Here is an 18,396-nt window from a genome sequence, read left to right as displayed (position 1 = left end):
CCATATAGATATGGTCCCAATATCGATGAGCTTTTTCCTTTCTGGCTATAAAAAGGTAAGATCTACTCAATGACCCTCATCAACCAAGCATTCTTTGTAGTCTTCTCTGCTTTCGCACCCGAAAATGGCGGTGAAGGTCTATGGTCCAGTGACGGCAGTTTGCCCTCAGAGAGTAATAGCTTGTCTCATTGAAAAAGGTGTGAAGTTCGAAGTAATACATGTAGACCTCGACTGTATGGAGCAGAAGAAACCAGAGTTTCTCACTAAACAGGTTAGTCCATGTTGGGCAGCTAGCTCCTGGAGTACAGTTCCATGCCTCAGATTTATAATAGTTAAGTAAACAAAATTTGTGGGGCTTAATTAGGCTGCATTTGGAAATGATGCAAATGGAGTGTAAATCCTGGTTTAGGATATATTTGCATTCTGGTTTACTTTTGTCTGTCATTTGAAAATGACAAAAAACACATTTTCTAATACATATTTATATTGATAATGAAATATAAAAGTATATGATAAAAAAAGGTAAATTTGCATTCAAGTAGGCTTTTGATAAAAAAGACATACTTTATTAAAATTCTTTGTATTCAATGCAAAATTAATCCAACTTTACAATTTATATGAAAGGTTTTATACTCTACATATTTGCATTGTTTTCAAATGTAGTTTTAGGAGAAAACAATATAACCACTTTGATTGTTTTTCCATCTCTAACTTTAGATTTGGGGTGCTTATTTTGTACCCGTTTGGGCAAGTTCCTGTGATAGAAGATGGAGATTTCAGGCTCTTTGGTAACATCAGAACCTCCAATCTGTATAGAATTCCTCTATTAATATCACATCCATGCATAAACTAATTTATTCTCTATTTTTTTTTTCTTTCTACAGAGTCAAGGGCAATCATAAGGTATATTGCAGCTAAATATGCTGACAGTGGTCCTAATCTTCTTGGCAATACTTTGGAAGAGAAAGCTATGGTGGATCAATGGCTTGAAATTGAAAATCACAACTATAATGACTTGGTGTTCGGTATTGTATTTGAACTACTCATCCTCCCACGAATGGGTAAAGTGGGGGATAAGGCTTTGGTTTATGCCTGTGAGCAAAAACTTGCAAAGGTGCTTGACATTTATGAGGATAGGTTGTCAAAAAGCAAATATCTTGCCGGAGATTCCTTCACCCTGGCTGATCTCAGCCACCTTCCAGCCACCAGATATCTGACAAATGAAGCAGGAATGGGGCATCTTGTGAGAGACAGGAAACATGTTAATGCATGGTGGGAAGATATCTCCAAAAGGCCTGCTTGGGAGAAAGTTCTGAACCTCATGAATTGATCATTTATAAGGTGTTCAACCTAGCTCTACTAGTTATCTAAGGAGGATTGCACTTTCTAGTCATGGGGACAAATTAAATGGCTAGTTTATTAAGGTTGACAAAAGGAAATTAATAAAAATAGAAATAAACCCCATCTATGGATATGGCCATATATGTAATATTTGTTGTATTTTATTCAGAGAAAAACTTTTAATCACCATGAGGTTTATTATAAATAATGAAACATCCCCTCACCTTTCTAAAAGGACATAGACCTCCTTGTTGAATGCCATTGCATAACATCAAAACTAACATTTTGGTTTGAAGGAAAAGGTAAGAAAAGGAAGGGAAAGGCAAGGAAACCTATACAAGATTTGTAAATAGTGATGACAATTTCCTCCCGTAAAACCAGGGCCCCACCCCGCCCCGTCCCGAATAGGACGGGTTTTCCCTGACCCTAAACAAGGATGGGGCGGGGATGGGGAAAATAATTTTTCCCCGAATCGGGTACGGGGTGGGGACGGGTTATTTATATAATTCCCCGAACTCACCTCGAACCTGAAGGGGACGGGTTTTTTATATAATTTCCCGAACCCACCCTGAACCTGAAGGTAGATTAGTAAAAGATTTCTAGGTTTAATATTGATATTTAAAATATTTCTAATTTTCCCTAAAATTTTAAAATCCTATGATCCCATAATTTTGTTTTTGAATTACCCCTAAAGTATTATAATTCAATTCTAAAATACCTCCAAATTCCTATATCCTATGTATAAATTGTCAATAAAATAGACAGTTTTTAAGTAATTGCCTTGTAGTGGGGAAAATTCGGGGATTTCCCATCCCCAATGCCCGATGGGAAATGGATGCCTTGCCCCAAACCCGCCCCGCCATTGGGGATGGGGCGAGTACGGGGCAAGGTATCGTGACTTTAGGGCGGGGACAAGGAGGGGATTCCTCGCCCCAAACCCGCCCCATTGCCATTCCTATTTGTAAAGGTTTCCTTATTTTTCCCTTTCTTTCCCTACTTTTTCCTTCAAACCAAACACAACCTTAGTTTCTATTAACATAAAACTCTCCCAAAATTCCAGAGGCTTATGTTTGATAAATCTAAAATTTTAGATCTGAAAAGTTAAAAATGTATTTTGTATTTGAAATCTGAAAAGAAGCATATATACTTTTATACTTTTTAGATGCTCTGAATCCATATATTTGTTTGTGTTGGATAAACCTTTTACCATCTGAAATTTACTAATTTTACTATTTTACCCCTAAAATATACTATTTGAAAATATTGAGTTAAATTTACATTATCGCATAAAAAATATTTTTCATCCTCAAAATAATATTGAAACAATACAAATAAAAATAATAAATTAATAATTAATAATTAATAAATGAAACGAATAAAATTAAAAAAAATAAACTAAATAACACAATAAACTGATCAAACACCTCATACAAATTGTCTTTATAAAGCTGTACAGGGGCGCAATTGTTCGTCGATCTTCGCAGAAAGAAAACATAAAAGAGAAGAGGGAATAGTGAAGCTGTCGATTTTATTGGACTATACTCTGCTTCCAAATTCAGTTCAATGTGATGGGAGAAAGTCAAAAAACCTTTTACAATTTTATTGGGAAAAGAAAAGGATGAATGGGGTGAGTAAAAGATTCACACCCCTGGAAGTGTATCTACCTCCGATCAATCCCAGTAACTGCGGCAATGACCTCTGCAGCCTGGTAAGCTCTCTGGGTGATGGAAGGCCAAATCCAGCAATTTCCACTGCAATCTCCCATCTCCTTCAATGCGAGGACCGCTCTCACCGTCTGTTTCTTCCCTAGTTCCGAGAGCCCGCTGTCCACGGACGTCTTTGCTACTGGGTTCGTGTTGATTATGCCAAGCCTTTCGAATTTTGACTCCCCAAATCGAACTAAAAGTATCTTTTTTTCTCCGAGACAACTTGAAGACGAACAGAGATCAAATTATTTCAAGTTTCCACCGTAATTGCAAATAAGAGAATTGATAGCTTTAAAATTACCGATTGTTGAGACGAACTGGAGGCATTTGGAAGAGGCCTCGGGCAACTGCTGTCCGTGCCGAGAGGATGCATGGAGTTTCAAACGGGGAGGGAGTGACAGAGATGATCAGGGAAATGAGGAGACAGCGGCGGTCAAGAGAGAGAGAGTGATCGAGAGAGAAGTTGCAGCGGCGGTTGCGGGAAGTGGGAAGACAGGGGGAGAGAGAGAGTCGCCGCTGCTGAGAGTTGCAGCGGCGGTGATACGAGAGAGAGAGTTGCAAACCCCCATCTCCGGCCTCCCTATCTTTCTCTCTTCCTTCTTCGTTCCTCTGTATTCTGTTTTTTTTTCTTTCTTCTTCATCTTCTCAGATTCACCGGAATACACTGTTTGACATTGTGCACTCACCCTTTCCTCTCGACAGCGGCGGCGAACCAACAGTAGGTCTCCGTCCGTTCTCTCTCTCTTTCCCTCTCTTTCCTCTTCTTCTTCCTCCCAGCATTTTCGTCCTTCTCTTCTCCTGTTTTTCATCACCGCTGCAATTTCAGGCAGCGGTAGTTCTCCGCCTCCTTCTCTTCTCCTTCTCTTCCTTATCTTCTCCTCCTCCTTCTCCCTTAACATTCAGTTCTCCGCCCGTCCCTCTCTTCCACTCTCTCCCTCTTCCGTTTGTCCATCAGCTTTCTCTCTCTCTCCCTTCTCCCTGTTTTCCTTCGCCCTAAGATTCCACTGAAGAGAGAGAGAGAGAGGCGTTCTTCGTTCCTGAGCGAGAGCGAGAGAGGCATTCTTAGGTTTTTTGGATTTGGGGTAATCAGGTGTAATGCACGTCATTTCTAAAAAAGTAAAAGGATAGATTCGACCTTACACTGGTTCTAACCCAAAGGCCTATTATATTCAGATCTGTAAATAAGATTTATAAAATAAAAAAAAGCAACATTTTGAGATTACCTCTGAAAAGTGCAATGAAACGTGGACACCTTACACTTCTTCATAGATATAAATGTTGACCAAAAAGTCTACCTTTCCAAATAAAAAGAAAATGAATGTCTTCTAGTTCTAGATACATCACCTATTTTTTGGGTTAGAATATCAGTCACCAAAATCTCTTGAAAAATTAATCTTATTACACCTCCCACACGATCCAAGGCATGGAAAAAATGATGGGGAGAAACCCTAGAGTTTATCAACAATCATAGAGGTTAAAAATCAAGGTTGTGTGCACCTCAAGAACAATTAAAGCATTGTGCAGTCTGAAAGTCGTTGGCATCTTTTTCAACTTGGTTTCAAGTTCAATTCTTTAGATTGATTTTCATTTTAATTTCAACATCATCATTTTTACTCCAGTGTATAGGTCAATAGCATTGAAACTTATCATCTCTTGCATGGTACTTGTTATTTAATTTTCTCAATTTCGTTTACTTATATATTTTCCATAGTGCTACTTTTTTTTAGTTTTATTTTCATTTTTGAATCCATTCATTTGGCTTGAGAATCCTTGTTACATTCATAGGTATGTTGAGTTCTCCCCATTTCTTGCTTAATTTCCATGTTTAATCTATTGCACCATTTTCTTTAATTTTCTGTTTGATTTATAAATCATTTTTAGACTATCTTGCATCTTGTTCCCTAGGTCAATTTTTAATTAGTTTAGTTATTGCACTAGTTTAATTATTTTTGGTTTGACATTACTAATAATTAATTTTCTTAGCATAAAGAAATAGTTGTTCTCCATCTCATTCTTTCAGCATAAAAAGTCTTTCTCATGCATTAAATTTCTTTGCTTTTCTTACACTTGGCATGTCTAGTTCCTTTGTTTGCATAAATTCTCATAGATATGTTGCCCCCATCTATTTTTTAGTAGCAAGCAAATGCATAGGATGCATGGATAGGGTCGAATACATAGAAAATTTTGGTTGGGTTAGGGTTGGCAAATTTGGGGTGGCTTGGATCGATTTTTATCCACACTTTATTAGAGAGGGTGAAAAGAAGTTCAAAGATATTTATATAAGATGAAATGATAGATTTAATGGGGCAGGGAAGATGTTACAAACAATAACTATTGAGGAGAGAGAGAGATGTAAGATGATTTTATTAGAGGAGTAATGATATATTTTAATAGAGAAACTAGCAGGATCCGTGCGATGCACGGGATTTGCTAAGCAAAAGCTAAACAATAGAAACACATAAGAATATATAATTGTTTTGTATTTTTAACTTTAAATAAGTAATAATTATTTAAATTTTATATACTATTTTTAATAATTTTTTTACAATACAAAAAAATAACAATAATTAATTTCAGCTAGGGTTGTTCATCAAACTGATAAAACCAATTAACCCAACCAACTCGGGGTTGGGTTGACCGATTTTTTTGTATTTCGGATCAGCTTTGGTTCAACAGTTTTCTAACCTGACCAGGTTGGATTAGTTTCACTTTAACCATTTGTAAATCAACCAAAATGGAATGGCTCGACCACTTATACACGAAAGTGGGAAAATTACCATATTTCTTAGTCTAAAATATTTTATATCATAAATTTGCTTTTTAACAATGCCATTATATTTTCTAAATTTGAATTTATTTTTTTAAGTTTAAATCTTTTGAACCGATAGACCAAACAAAAAATCGACCCAAACTGATACAACCCGAGTTGGTTGGTTTTCATTAATAGTTAGTTGGTTTTGATGACCACCTCCTCAACCTAACCAGATGAATTTGGTTGGCCAAAAATGCCTACAATCAATCCAAACCAACCCGTGAACACTCCTAATTTTATATAAATTAATAATATAATCTCTAATAAATAATTATAGTTTAATCTCCAATAATTATTCAAAATTAATAGTGAAAATACATAATTATTGAAAATTTAGCAAAAATACACAATTATTGAAAATATATTGATAATAAAAATATAATAATTACAAAAATACAATAAATATTAAAAACTAATATTAAATTAGTCAATAAATAGTGTAATATCAATTAATAGTTTAATCTCTAATAAATATTAATCAAAATACAATAGTTACAGTAAGTACACTAAATTAAATTTAAAAAGTTAAATTACAACAGTTTAATCTCCAATAATTATTGAATTGTTTTTTGTTAAATAAAAAAACAAAACTACATTTATACATAATTATTGAAAATATATTTATCATAAAAAAATAATAAATAATTGATGAAAATAAAAAATTTATTAATTTTAGTATATATAAATATAATAAATATATTAAGATTTTAAAATTTTTATTAGTAAATATTATTTTTTTGAAAGTTATTTTCTTGAATTATTATTTGATATAAGCTGAATTAGTTTTTTACAATATTATCTAGTTATTTAAATAAAATCATTGTTTAAAATTTAAAATATTAATTATTTATTTATTTTAATAATTTTTAAAATTATAATTATACTATTATTACAATATTATCTACTTTTAAGAAATTTTTTAAATTTACTACATAATTTTCTTATTTTAACTATTTAAAATATAGTGTTGTTAAATGTTTTATTATGTAAACATTTAGTTGTTTAAATATTTAATTAATATATAAAATATTAAATGAATTTTATTTATTTTAAAGTTATTATATAATACAAAATACTTTTTTATATAATTATTTAGCTATTTTTAATATTTTTTTATTTAAGATATTTAGTTATTAAAATATTTAAATAATATTTTATTTTTTAATGTTAACTTTTTATTATTTGAATAAAATTTAAATTGGATCATCCAGAAAATCATAATTTATATTGTTAGTACATAATTTCGTGATGAATTTTGTAAAAATATAAAATTATTAATAATATGAATTTTGTAATATAAAATCATAATTTATAACATATTTAGTGCAATTGGTATTTCTAGATAGTCTTATCCAAAGGTATGGCATGCCTTTCACTATGAAATATGAAAATTGTATGCAACTTAACTATCCTTTGTATACCATATGAAGAGTTTATTCCACAAAATAGTATTCCTCAAGAATTGGATGCTTGAGGGGAATTACATTATTCTCCCATTATTGTTGAGCTTCTATAGATATATGGCCAACATTGTGAGCATCATGAGACATAAGTTATTTCCTATACTCATTGGGTAAAGCACCTTTATAGGGTAAATGGTTTATGGCATTATCAATTTCTCTTTGGAGAAAGATGGGAAGAAGAAACCACCTCCAAGGAAGAAAGCTCTTTTTACCTCTAAAGGCTTCCAAAGAGTGTGTCTTAGTAACTTTCTCATCTTTATGGCTGAGCAAATTCATTCTCTCCCATGGTAAAGGGGTTGTACGGCTTGGAACATTCTATATGGCCTTAATAAGAAGGGCATCTCTTACTTCAACTATTTTAGGTTATATTTATTATGTTTTAAACATAGTAGCCACTTGTCCTATAAAACTCGTTAATGCTAAAATTCATTTTTCCCTTTATGTAGTTGTTTGGCTAGGAGAGGTTTTTCCCCACTTTGTTAGAGAATGTCCAAGTAGAGGATATCCACATTCTTACCCATACATGTGCTGCTACAACTCTACGAATTCTCATTAGATGAGTGATTGAATGTGTTATGCTAAGATTCATTTCCCCATCCACATTTTTGCATTTTGCGATTAGAGCAGTAAACGTTTTATTTAGATCCATATACATAATCCCAATTTAGAAGAACTCCAAAACTATTAAGGACTGACTAGATGTAATAATTTCCCAATTTAGAAGAATTTCATAGGCCTTTACTATATATCCATCCATTACCTATATCCCAAATAACAGCTTTCTTAACCAAATCTATGTAGCTAATTAATCATTGATGACTAGGTCCCTAACATGCTTCAGTTAGAGGAGATTGTCCAAGTAGACTTCCCCACAAGAATGTACTTTGACTTAAATATTTCAACCTCAAACTAGAGAAGGTTCAGAGAGAAATCTCCATAACACTTTGAAAGTTGTATTCATTAAATGGATCTCCTTAAATCCAAGTTCACCTTCATCTTTAGGCTTCATAATGGATTTCTAGCACATCTCTAAAGAATTCCACCAAAGGCAAAAATCCCTAGTCATGGAGTTCACTTTTTCACAGAAGTCATTTAGCTAGATTAGATGGCAAAATATATCATGGGATCACCTCCACCAGACTCTTAGGCCCCATTCGCTTTTCGGTAAGTAACTTACTCAGGCAAATGCAGTTACCTGGGTAAGTTTTTTCTAGGAAACACTTACCCGGGTAAGTGCATTTACCCATGTTCTTTAATTTCTCATGTAAATAAGGCAATGACCATTTTAGCCATAAAAATCCATTATTAAAAAGGGCATTTTTGTCCCATTCAAGTGTTGGCAACTTTCCCCCTATGTGGGGAAATTATTTACCCACCTAGGAGATGGGAGATAAGTGATACCCAGGAAAATAAACTTTCTCTGATTTCCACATAAATTTGAAAAGAGAACATGGGATTCTTGGTCAATGGGAACCAAAATCCCATTGACCAACTTTCCCCCCTCTCAAACTCCGAAAAAAATGCCCCCTTAATGGAAACTCCTTTTTTTACTTGCGAGAGGAGTTCAGATTTCCAACCTTGAAGCTTTTCTTTTATCATTTATGAAAATTTACCTCTTTTCCTAACCACTAAGGGTAATCTAAAATGATCTTCCTAAAGAAATTCAGTTTAGGAGTCTTTTTTTTGTAATAAAATAAAATTTATTAAAAGGAAAAAAATTACAGAGGAGAGTGACCAAAAGTCACTCGAGAGAGAAGAGAGAAAAAAACAAAACTTCAAGACTAAACACAAGCACTCCAAGCCAGCCTAGCCTCCAAAAAGCCAGTAGAAACCAAAGCTACATAAATACCACAAAACAAAATCCCCACAATAGTAGAAGATCCCAAAACAACCTAAAGACAAAACCACATCAAAACTCGAAAACAACCTAATAAGGCCAAAACTAGCCACTAGTCAAAAACCGCCTAGTGGCAGCAAGTTGGGGGCAAAGTTAATTGACCAAGCTTTACCTAAAGCAAGCTGACTTGGCTGAGCTAACCTGGTACCAACTCATAACATGCACAAGCAACACATGACCAAGCTGATCAAAACATCAACACCTGAACATTCCATGGAGGCCTTCTGTCTACCACGGGCTTACTATGTGTCACAACGTGCAGATAACCTATCCACCAAGGGCATGGCAAGTGGACTGGTCTTTGACCTCGTGTGAATGATGCGCCAATTCTCGGATGAATCCCCTGTCCTATAAATAGGTGAGCCCTTTGTTCATTTGAACACACAAGATAACACTGCATTATGCTACTAAGCATAGGACATGCAAGACACATTGGCACATGTCTCACCACATCTCACCAAGCTCTTCAGTTCATCTCACCGAGCTCTTTAGCTCATCCCACCAAGCTCTCCAACTTATCTCATGGAGCTTTCTAGCACATCTCATCGAGCTCCTCAACTCCTTATTAAGCATTGGAGTCCATGCCCTCGAGATATCACCCATAGGCCTTTGACATCTTTTTTGGTTGCAAGTCTCACTTAACCACCAAGGTAATACCCTACTCATTTAAAACTATCTTTCCCTTCTAAGAAGTACATAGAATAAAAAGAGAAATGAGGTGGAAGAAGAAGAAGAAGAAGAAGAAGAGAAGGTATTGTAGTGGCTTCTTTCTATGCAAAAGAGAAGTTATTGCAGCTCTACAAAACAAAATTTGAAGGCCCGATAGTCATGGATAAGACAAGGTTTAGATTGCAGGATTGGGTTCGATCTCTCCTTTTCTTGTTGTTATGTGTTTATTTAATGAGTTTCTATCCTCAATTGTTGATACAAGAAGGGGGGAGAGAGAGATGATTGAATAAATTTGGGGCATGAAGATTTGGAGCAATTAATCTTTGATATTGGGAATATGCATGACAGTTTGAGGTTGATGCCTAACATCAAAGGAGGGAAATGGCGTTGGCCATGAAAGTAGTTGAATGTTTGGGGATAGAAGTGGCAATGATATTAGGGGTGGCATGGGTGTGTTGGGTGAGGGTTGAATACCAACCCACCCATATTGGCCCACCAACCCACTGTGACCCATCATCAATCCTTGTTAAAGGGTCATAACCCACCCTAACCCACCTATATTGGCTCACTTAACCCATCCATATTGACCCTTAACCACCCTCACCCATCCTAACCCACCTACTCTCACCTATAAATACCAAAATGGGTCGGGATAGCCCATATACCCAAATAATAAATTTTGAGAGAATAATCTCTCAAGACTGCCACATGACAAAAATGAGTCAGGTCAACCCATATACCTGAAAATGCAAAAATTGTAGATAAATGCAAAAGATGGAAAAAAACCAAAAAATTGTAGAAAAATACCAAGAAATTATGAAAAAAAACTAAAACATTATAGAAAATTCAGAAATTTTGTAGAAAAAATCAGAAAATATGCAAAAAATACCAACAAATTGTATGGAATGCATGAAAAACACCAAAAACAAAATGAAAAGATTATGCAGAAAAACACAAAAAACTGTAGAAAATGTAGAAAAATACAAAAAAGAACAAAAAATACCAAAAATGCAAAAAAAAATAAAAAAATTGCAGAAAATGCAAAAATGCAAAACTTTTATAAAAGTGCTTTCGCAAAAGTACTTTTATGAAAGTACTTCTATAAAAGTGCTTTCATAAAAGTGCTTTTGTAAAAGCACTTTCATAAAAGTGCTTTTATGCTTTCATAAAGTGCTTTCCTAAAAGTACTTTTATAAAAGTGCTATAAAAGTGATTTTATGTTTTATAAAAGTACTTTAATAAAAGTGCTTTCGTGTAAAAGTGCTTTCATAAAAGTGTTTTTGGAAAAGTACTTTCATTAAGTGTTTTCATGTAAAAGTGATTTTGTAAAATTACTTTTGTGTAAAAGTGCTTTTGTAAAAGTACTTTTATAAAAGTGCATTCGTGCAAAAGTACTTTTGTAAAAATCCTTTTCATAAAATATATTTTATTTCACTTTTAATCTCAAAATGAAATGTGGCGTAGTGGTTCGAAAGTCTAATGTGATGTGGCCACGATGAGAGGCATGAGTTTGAATCACTACAATTTCTAATTTTTGAGATTTGGCGAATATAGATAGAGTTGACTTTGACAACCCATCTTGACCTGCCCGACCCAACCCATCCTAACCCTAATGGGTACCCTCGATCCAACCCACCCTGACCCTTTTTCACTAACCCTAATGGGTTACTCGACCCATATTGATCCACCAATAGATTGGGTGGGTTTGGGTGGGTTAGGGTCAAGATTGCTAGCCCAAGCGATGAAGATGGTTTTGAGTTTTGACTGAAAACTAAGCAACTCCATTAATTACTCAACCTAGTATCTCAAGTCCAACTCATCGACCCAGTCAATGTTGAGCGTGGTTTTTAAAATCGACCCAGAGACCAAACCGGTCAGGGGTCCGGTTACCGAGTCAAATGGTCCGATCGTTCGAACTGAACGATTGGCCCGTTCTGACAAAAAAAATTAAAAAATAAATAAATATGATCAAAACCATTCGAACAGTTCAAATGGTTAACCGCCTGGGTCAATGGTTTACTAACCAAAATCAATAGTTTTTTGAGAAATCCTGATTTTGGGTAAAAACAGAATCGATTACCTGACCAGTTCTTGGTTTTTCAGTCCGACGGTCCAACCCGGTCCAGTTTTGAAAACCATGATGTTGAAACCAATCTATTGGTCTTAATGGTCTATAAGGCAAAACAATAACAACTTCAGGGTAGATTTTAAAAATTTGAAAGAAAATGCAGGATAGAAGAGTTCCAAGTATTTTTAAGTTCCAGGTACGTCTAAGTCAATTGAAGAAAACTTAAGGTATATTTAAGTCTTTTACCCTTATATTATACTCAAGTCATTACAACCCTCATCAAGTATAGATGTGTTTGAATAGGTTAGGATGAAACACAACAAAAGAAAAACTAATAAAATTGATTTTATTAATTTTGAGAATACAATTGAATAAAAGTTTACAATTAAAAATAGTAAAAATTAATTTTACTAAATTAAGTGAAGTTAATTTTGTATATATAAGGTTGTCAGCATGTTAGGTCCATTTCAAAATAGGTTGTACCGGTCCCAAACCAATTATTAATTGGTTACGCTTGACAAATCTAGAGCCATCCCATTATCAATTGGGACAATTAGGTCTGACACGACCATACTTGAAATTCATAATTATGATAATACCAATCAAAAACTTTATTTTTGATAATATAACCTTAATAATACTTTAACTTATTAAAAAATAATATAACCTTAATAAAAGTGATTATGTTGATAAAACAAATGTGTTAATCGAAATCATCTCATATACAATCTATGAAATTTAATTACCCTTTAGGACATACAATATAAAAAAATATAAGAAAACCAAGCGGCCTTCTATATTATTAACTGTGTATATGTTTGGCACCGATGCTGCAAATACAGATTTCAGAAAACGGTGCTGTACATGTATGGGTTGGAAACATTGTTTTCTTAGAAAATGGTGTCTTTTTTTTTGTTTGGAAACGTTGCTGCCAGGTAGGACGTTTCTTGGAGCAACAACACCTTCTATTTGATACCAGTGCTCCATATCTGTTTTTAGCATTAGCACCAATTATAGAAAATTCATGTTACTGCTATCTCATGTTTTCATTGGCAGAAATGAGCTCTAAAAAACGTCGAATTTGGTGTTGTTCCAAACCACACATTCTTGATTTTCAAATTAAAGCAATGGCTTAAAGCACCAATTTTTATAGAAAAACAGTTCTAAACATATTAACGTTTCTTGGAACACCGATTTTTTCAACATGATGGTGATGTGTCACCATTTTCTGGAGCAACCACATCAATGCTAAACAAACGCTATCGGTTCTCTTTTCATAAAGACTATATTAATTGCTTTAGGTCTAAATCGGTTCATAACCCAAGCCAACTGTTAATCGAGACAAAACCATATAATTAACCAGGATTGACATAATCATCAGTTCAATGGGTCTCGTTTCTATTGGTAGACCCTATCATGGACAGTTCTAATAATTATATATATATATATATATATATATTATTAAATAAATTATAATATATATATATTATTAAATAAATTATAATTAAGAAGTGGGTCTAAATCAACCCAAATTTTGATTTAAATCAATTTAGATGTTTAAATTAAACTTAAAAATTACAAAAAATAATACAAATTTATCTAATAATAATTAAAACTAATAAACATAAAATCCGACAATACACAAACCAAACAAAAAATAATAAGTGGATTTTGTTTGGTTTGGCTCAATTAAGAATGTTATACGATTTTTGTCAGATATATTACAAACGGAGAAGTACGGATACATCCAATGCAGAAATCTGATTCCCACTGCATAGCTATAAACATTTAAAATGACCAAAAACCACATTTTATACATCCAGTGAATTAGCATCAATTTCGAGCATATACCTACCCTAAATGTACTTGAGAAAAGTACGAAAACACACAATGCAGAATTCTGAATTCTAGCCCCCCCTACAACTAGTCCTCTCCCCCCTATAAACCACATCCTGCCCGTGAATTTAACATCAATTCAATTCAGGGGCAGATGCATTCCCCCTGCACTTTGGGCCTAGTAAATTCTGATCTGGGCTGATTGCTACTTCTCCCAATGTGCTTTCAACTTACAAATTATGACAATAAGGGTATCGGTCATTCTCCCTATTATAAACGACACACAAACCAATAAAAGTACATAGCAAATAAATCCTTCGGTTGCATGGGTCCGGTCACTACAAAAAGAAAAAAACAAGGATGCATAAATATTGACAGCCCGGAAAGGATAGATACAATACAATCATACAAAAGCGCTAGAAGCTAATTTAATTCATTCTCATAGCACCTTATATAAATTGCCACTTTGAGTAGGTAACGTACGACGTGGAGTGTTTTGATCCGTGACTTTCTCTTGATTCCCCATCAGCCATCAGCCATCAGCCATCAGCCATCAGCCATGGCTGCTCATGGCTACGCCAGCTATCTCTCTCATAAATTGTCAGTTTCTCGTGTTACGTTGAACTCAAAACTACGGCAATGGAGTCGGCAACGTGGGATCTTTTAATCCATGAATTTGTCTTTATTACAATATTAATTTTCCTTTGATACCAACCAGTTGATAACTATCACGTGCTATCCCCCGCATGCCATCACATGGGATCTTTTAATCCATGAATTTGTCTTTATTATAATATTAACTTTCCTTTGATACCAACCAGTTGATAACTATCACGTGCTATCTTCCGCATACCATTATGCGACGTATTGTATCGATATTTTAAACTTTTATTCTAATAAAAAAATATAAATAATTATTAATAAAAAGTCAATTAAATAAAATGATTATAAATTAAACTTTTCTTTTATTTTAAGCTATATGATAAGATTTAATAAATATAATTTGATAAGGGTGTGTAAGAAAATGACCCTAAAACATATTTCAAGGTGATCAACGGTATATGGAGAGGCAAACCAAGATTTTTGAGATAGAATGTTGAGTATTGGCTTGAGAGATATCACGTGATAACCACCATTTGGATATAGTCCAAACATCCCTCGTTTTGGTTATTATATAAAGCGTAAGGCTCTATTGCGCTGAAGCAAGCATTGTTGTAGTAGTGTTTGTGTCTCCACTTTTGCACAGAAAAATGGTGGTGAAGGTCTATGGTCCAGTGACGGCAGTTTGCCCTCAGAGAGTTATAGCTTGTCTCATTGAAAAAGATGTGGAGTTCGAAGTAATACATGTAGACCTCGACTCTATGGAGCAGAAGAAACCCGAGTTTCTCACTAAACAGGTAGTAATTAATTGAGTTCATGAGCTACTTATGCTTGAGTATTCTCTTTGTTTTTATATATTTATATTTGTTGCAAATATGACACTGCATGTGAAATGACTCATTCTGTTATTCTTTCATCAAGTGTATTATTTTGCACTTTGAGAGGATTTACCAAACAAACAACTTTACAGGAGGGAAAATATATTTATTTACCTGCATTCTTTTGCACTAATCACTTTTTCTTTTTTCTATTACCAGTTTTGCATCAATCAAAGAAGTGGCCCAACAATTTACAGGAGGGAAAATACACTTTCCATTGGCCTTATAAGTCCAGTCCTTGTTGTAGGAACATTGGACAAAGTTGAGATGGCCGGATTTTCAAAAATTTGAGGAAAAAAGGGTTGGAGAAGATAGAAAGGTTTGGACCCCGGAAGGGTTACACTATGCACCCTCCGGCGAGGGATCAACGTACCGTTGTTCCCTATGGATCGCCAATGAATTGAGAGAAAGGAGAGGAGAGAGAGAGACTGAAAGAGGACCTAGGAGAGAATGTTGTCAATGGTGTGAAAGGTCTAAGAAAGATTAGCTGAAGACAAAAACATACACACCTGACTGAATTATCTATCACGGTTGAATACGGCAGTGTTCAAGTACAGCTGGGTCCCAGATGGGGCTTACGGTGAGCAATGGTGTGTTCAATCGTGATACGTAGTTCAACCGGGTGTGTATAATTGTCTCCAGCTCATCCGGACTGCCAAGAAAGATGTGTCAACGGTGTGAATCAGCTTTCTATTAATTTCTTCCGTCTTTATTATTTTTAGTTTTTTATTTATCAAGTGGAGAGGTTTTGGAACCGTCCACGCCACATCAGACAATGTTGGCGATGGTTAAACCAAGTTTATGGTGATTTGTATATGTATGTTCTTAACCCTGCAAAAGAACATCGGGAAACTTGTCAATATTCCCTTGTACAGTGCAAAAGAACAAGATCTTAGTCCTGAACAGACAAAAATGAAACTAAGCAAGAATTTGCACTTCGTTATATTTGTGCGTGTGCAAATGAAATTGCACCTCAAACAAAGGAAGCCACAGAATGCCTAAAATTAACAATATTGAGACTCGGTTTTGGAAGTATTTCTAAACCTGTATTTGCAATATGTACGGTATAAATATATACAAAATAATACACAATATAAGGTTTTGCGCTCTACATATTTGCATTTGTACTCTTTCCAAATTCAGCCTAAGGGAGAATACAATCAGTATAACTCGACCCAACCCAATCCACCCAGTTTGGTTCATATCCATACATCTCGACCCAAATTCAGCCTGGTCCAATTTACTTCTTTTGATCTGCTTTGGGCCAATCAGTTCGGCTCCAAATCCATGCACAAACCTGATATGAGCCAACCCAAGTCAATCCACCATTGACTGAATCGGTCCAGCCTGGTCCGATTGGATTGAACCGACTTGATCGGGGTCTGGTCCGGCCGAATTGAACCGGTATAAGCCCGATCGGGTTTTTTCTTACCAGACTGAACCGGTTCAGGCGAGGTCTAGTCTGATTGGACTGATCCGGATTTAAACGGTTCAACCACTCTTGAACTCGAATACAGTCCAATTAGATAGTTCAAGTTGGTCTGACCGGTTTGAACCTATGTGGTTCATCAAATCCGAAACCCGAACATAGTTAAATAGCTTTGCTGCTTTTATAAAAATAACATGCATGTAATGTGATTTGAGCGTTCACCACTTGTGTAAATAGCAACTACTATTACCACTAAGCTATGACTAACTTATTTGCTAAAAAGGAGTTAGTTATTTTTTTTTAAGTACATAAATATAAGATTAATAAGTTTGGGCGGATTGGATTGGGTTAAAGCATGTTTGGGTTGAACCCAACCCATTTAATTTTATATAAATAGGTCGTTAACGGTTTGGCGAGTTAAATGAATTGGGTTGAAACTCAACCCAAACCAAACCCGAACCCACCCAATTGCCATCACTATCTAACTTGAGTTTTGTGATGTTTAATTTTATAGCCGTTTGGACAAGTTCCAGTAATAGAAGATGGAGATCTCAGGCTCTTTGGTAACATCAGAACCTCCAAATTAATCCTTCTATTAATACTAAGTGCACAAATAAATTTGGATTCTAAGTCTGTTTTATTGTACAGAGTCAAGGGCAATCATAAGGTATATTGCTGCTAAATATGCTGACCGTGGTCCGAATCTTCTTGGGAATACTTTGGAGGAGAAAGCAATGGTGGATCAATGGCTTGAAGTGGAAGCTCACAACTACAATGACTTGGTGTTCAGTATTGTATTTGAACTACTCATCCTCCCACGAATGGGTAAAGTGGGGGATAAGGCTTTCGTTTATACCTGTGAGCAAAAACTTGCAAAGGTGCTTGACATTTATGAGGAAAGGTTGTCAAAAAGCAAATATCTTGCCGGAGATTCCTTCACCCTAGCCGATCTCAGCCACCTTCCGGCAACCAGATACCTGACAAATGAAGCAGGAATGGGGCATCTTGTGAGAGACAGGAAGCATGTTAATGCATGGTACGAGGATATCACCAAGAGAGCTGCTTGGAAGAAAGTTGTGAATCTTATGAATTGATTAAATTGTAAGTTGTTCTACTCAAGGGGGGGGGGGGGGGGGGGGGTAAATTAAATGGCTAGTGCATAAAAGTTGGCTAATATATGTAATATTTGTTTTTTTAAGAAAAAATCCTTCTACCTCCGCTGAGGTTTATTATTAATATTATAATGAATGTTTTCAAAATCAGACCAGACCGAAAAAATCAGGAATCGATCAACCCAAGAACCGGATCTCAAAACAGTTCTTTGTCCGATCCAATTTTAAAAGCCTTGATTACAATAGCCTCAAGCCGTAGGCATAACAAATTTAGCTGCAGTTAGCAGTAATATGTTGTAGATGCCATGGAACCTCTAAAGTAGGGTTCAACAGGATGTTAATAGACCCAATAGCTTTGCAAATAGAAGTCCTTTGACCACTAAGGCTTCAATCACTTCTAAGTGGTTAGGTTTGACATTAATAGCACGCCCCATGTGTTCCAATGCCACATCCCCCGCTTATTTGAAGCGCCATCTACATTACTCAAGGTCTCTATTTACTTGCATGTCGCTTGTCGCGGGGCGAGAATCCCAGTCTCACGTATGTTGCTAATGCTAGTGCTGTTAATTCTCAAAGTAAATTCCA

The 18,396-nt window shown here is 35.0% G+C and overlaps 2 protein-coding genes and 1 long non-coding RNA gene across 3 annotated transcripts; 2 read left to right on the top strand and 1 right to left on the bottom strand.

Annotated features, from left to right (window-relative positions):
• Positions 1-1,527, top strand: LOC104607024 (glutathione S-transferase F12-like). Its single transcript, XM_010272515.3, has 3 exons — positions 1-271; positions 740-788; positions 885-1,527. The coding sequence occupies exons 1-3, from the start codon at positions 125-127 to the stop codon at positions 1,328-1,330; spliced, it is 642 nt and encodes a 213-aa protein (XP_010270817.1). The 5' UTR covers positions 1-124; the 3' UTR covers positions 1,331-1,527.
• Positions 1,528-2,852: 1,325 nt separating this feature from the next.
• On the bottom strand, positions 2,853-4,757 carry LOC104606977 (uncharacterized). Its single transcript, XR_736873.3, has 2 exons — positions 3,349-4,757; positions 2,853-3,269 (listed from the first exon to the last, which is right to left on the bottom strand). It is a non-coding gene; the product is annotated as an uncharacterized LOC104606977 (long non-coding RNA).
• Positions 4,758-14,980: 10,223 nt separating this feature from the next.
• On the top strand, positions 14,981-17,961 carry LOC104606976 (glutathione S-transferase F11-like). Its single transcript, XM_010272443.3, has 3 exons — positions 14,981-15,189; positions 17,214-17,262; positions 17,348-17,961. Exons 1-3 carry the CDS (start codon positions 15,043-15,045, stop codon positions 17,791-17,793), a joined length of 642 nt encoding a protein of 213 aa, XP_010270745.1. The 5' UTR covers positions 14,981-15,042; the 3' UTR covers positions 17,794-17,961.
• The last annotated feature ends 435 nt before the right edge of the window (positions 17,962-18,396 follow it).

Source organism: Nelumbo nucifera, chromosome 4, assembly GCF_055504915.1.
Source record: "Nelumbo nucifera cultivar China Antique chromosome 4, China Antique-T2T, whole genome shotgun sequence".
Classification (NCBI taxonomy): Eukaryota; Viridiplantae; Streptophyta; class Magnoliopsida; order Proteales; family Nelumbonaceae; genus Nelumbo; species Nelumbo nucifera.
The sequence above is the reverse complement of the archived record's forward strand: the minus strand, read 5'-3'. Positions and strand labels throughout refer to the sequence as shown.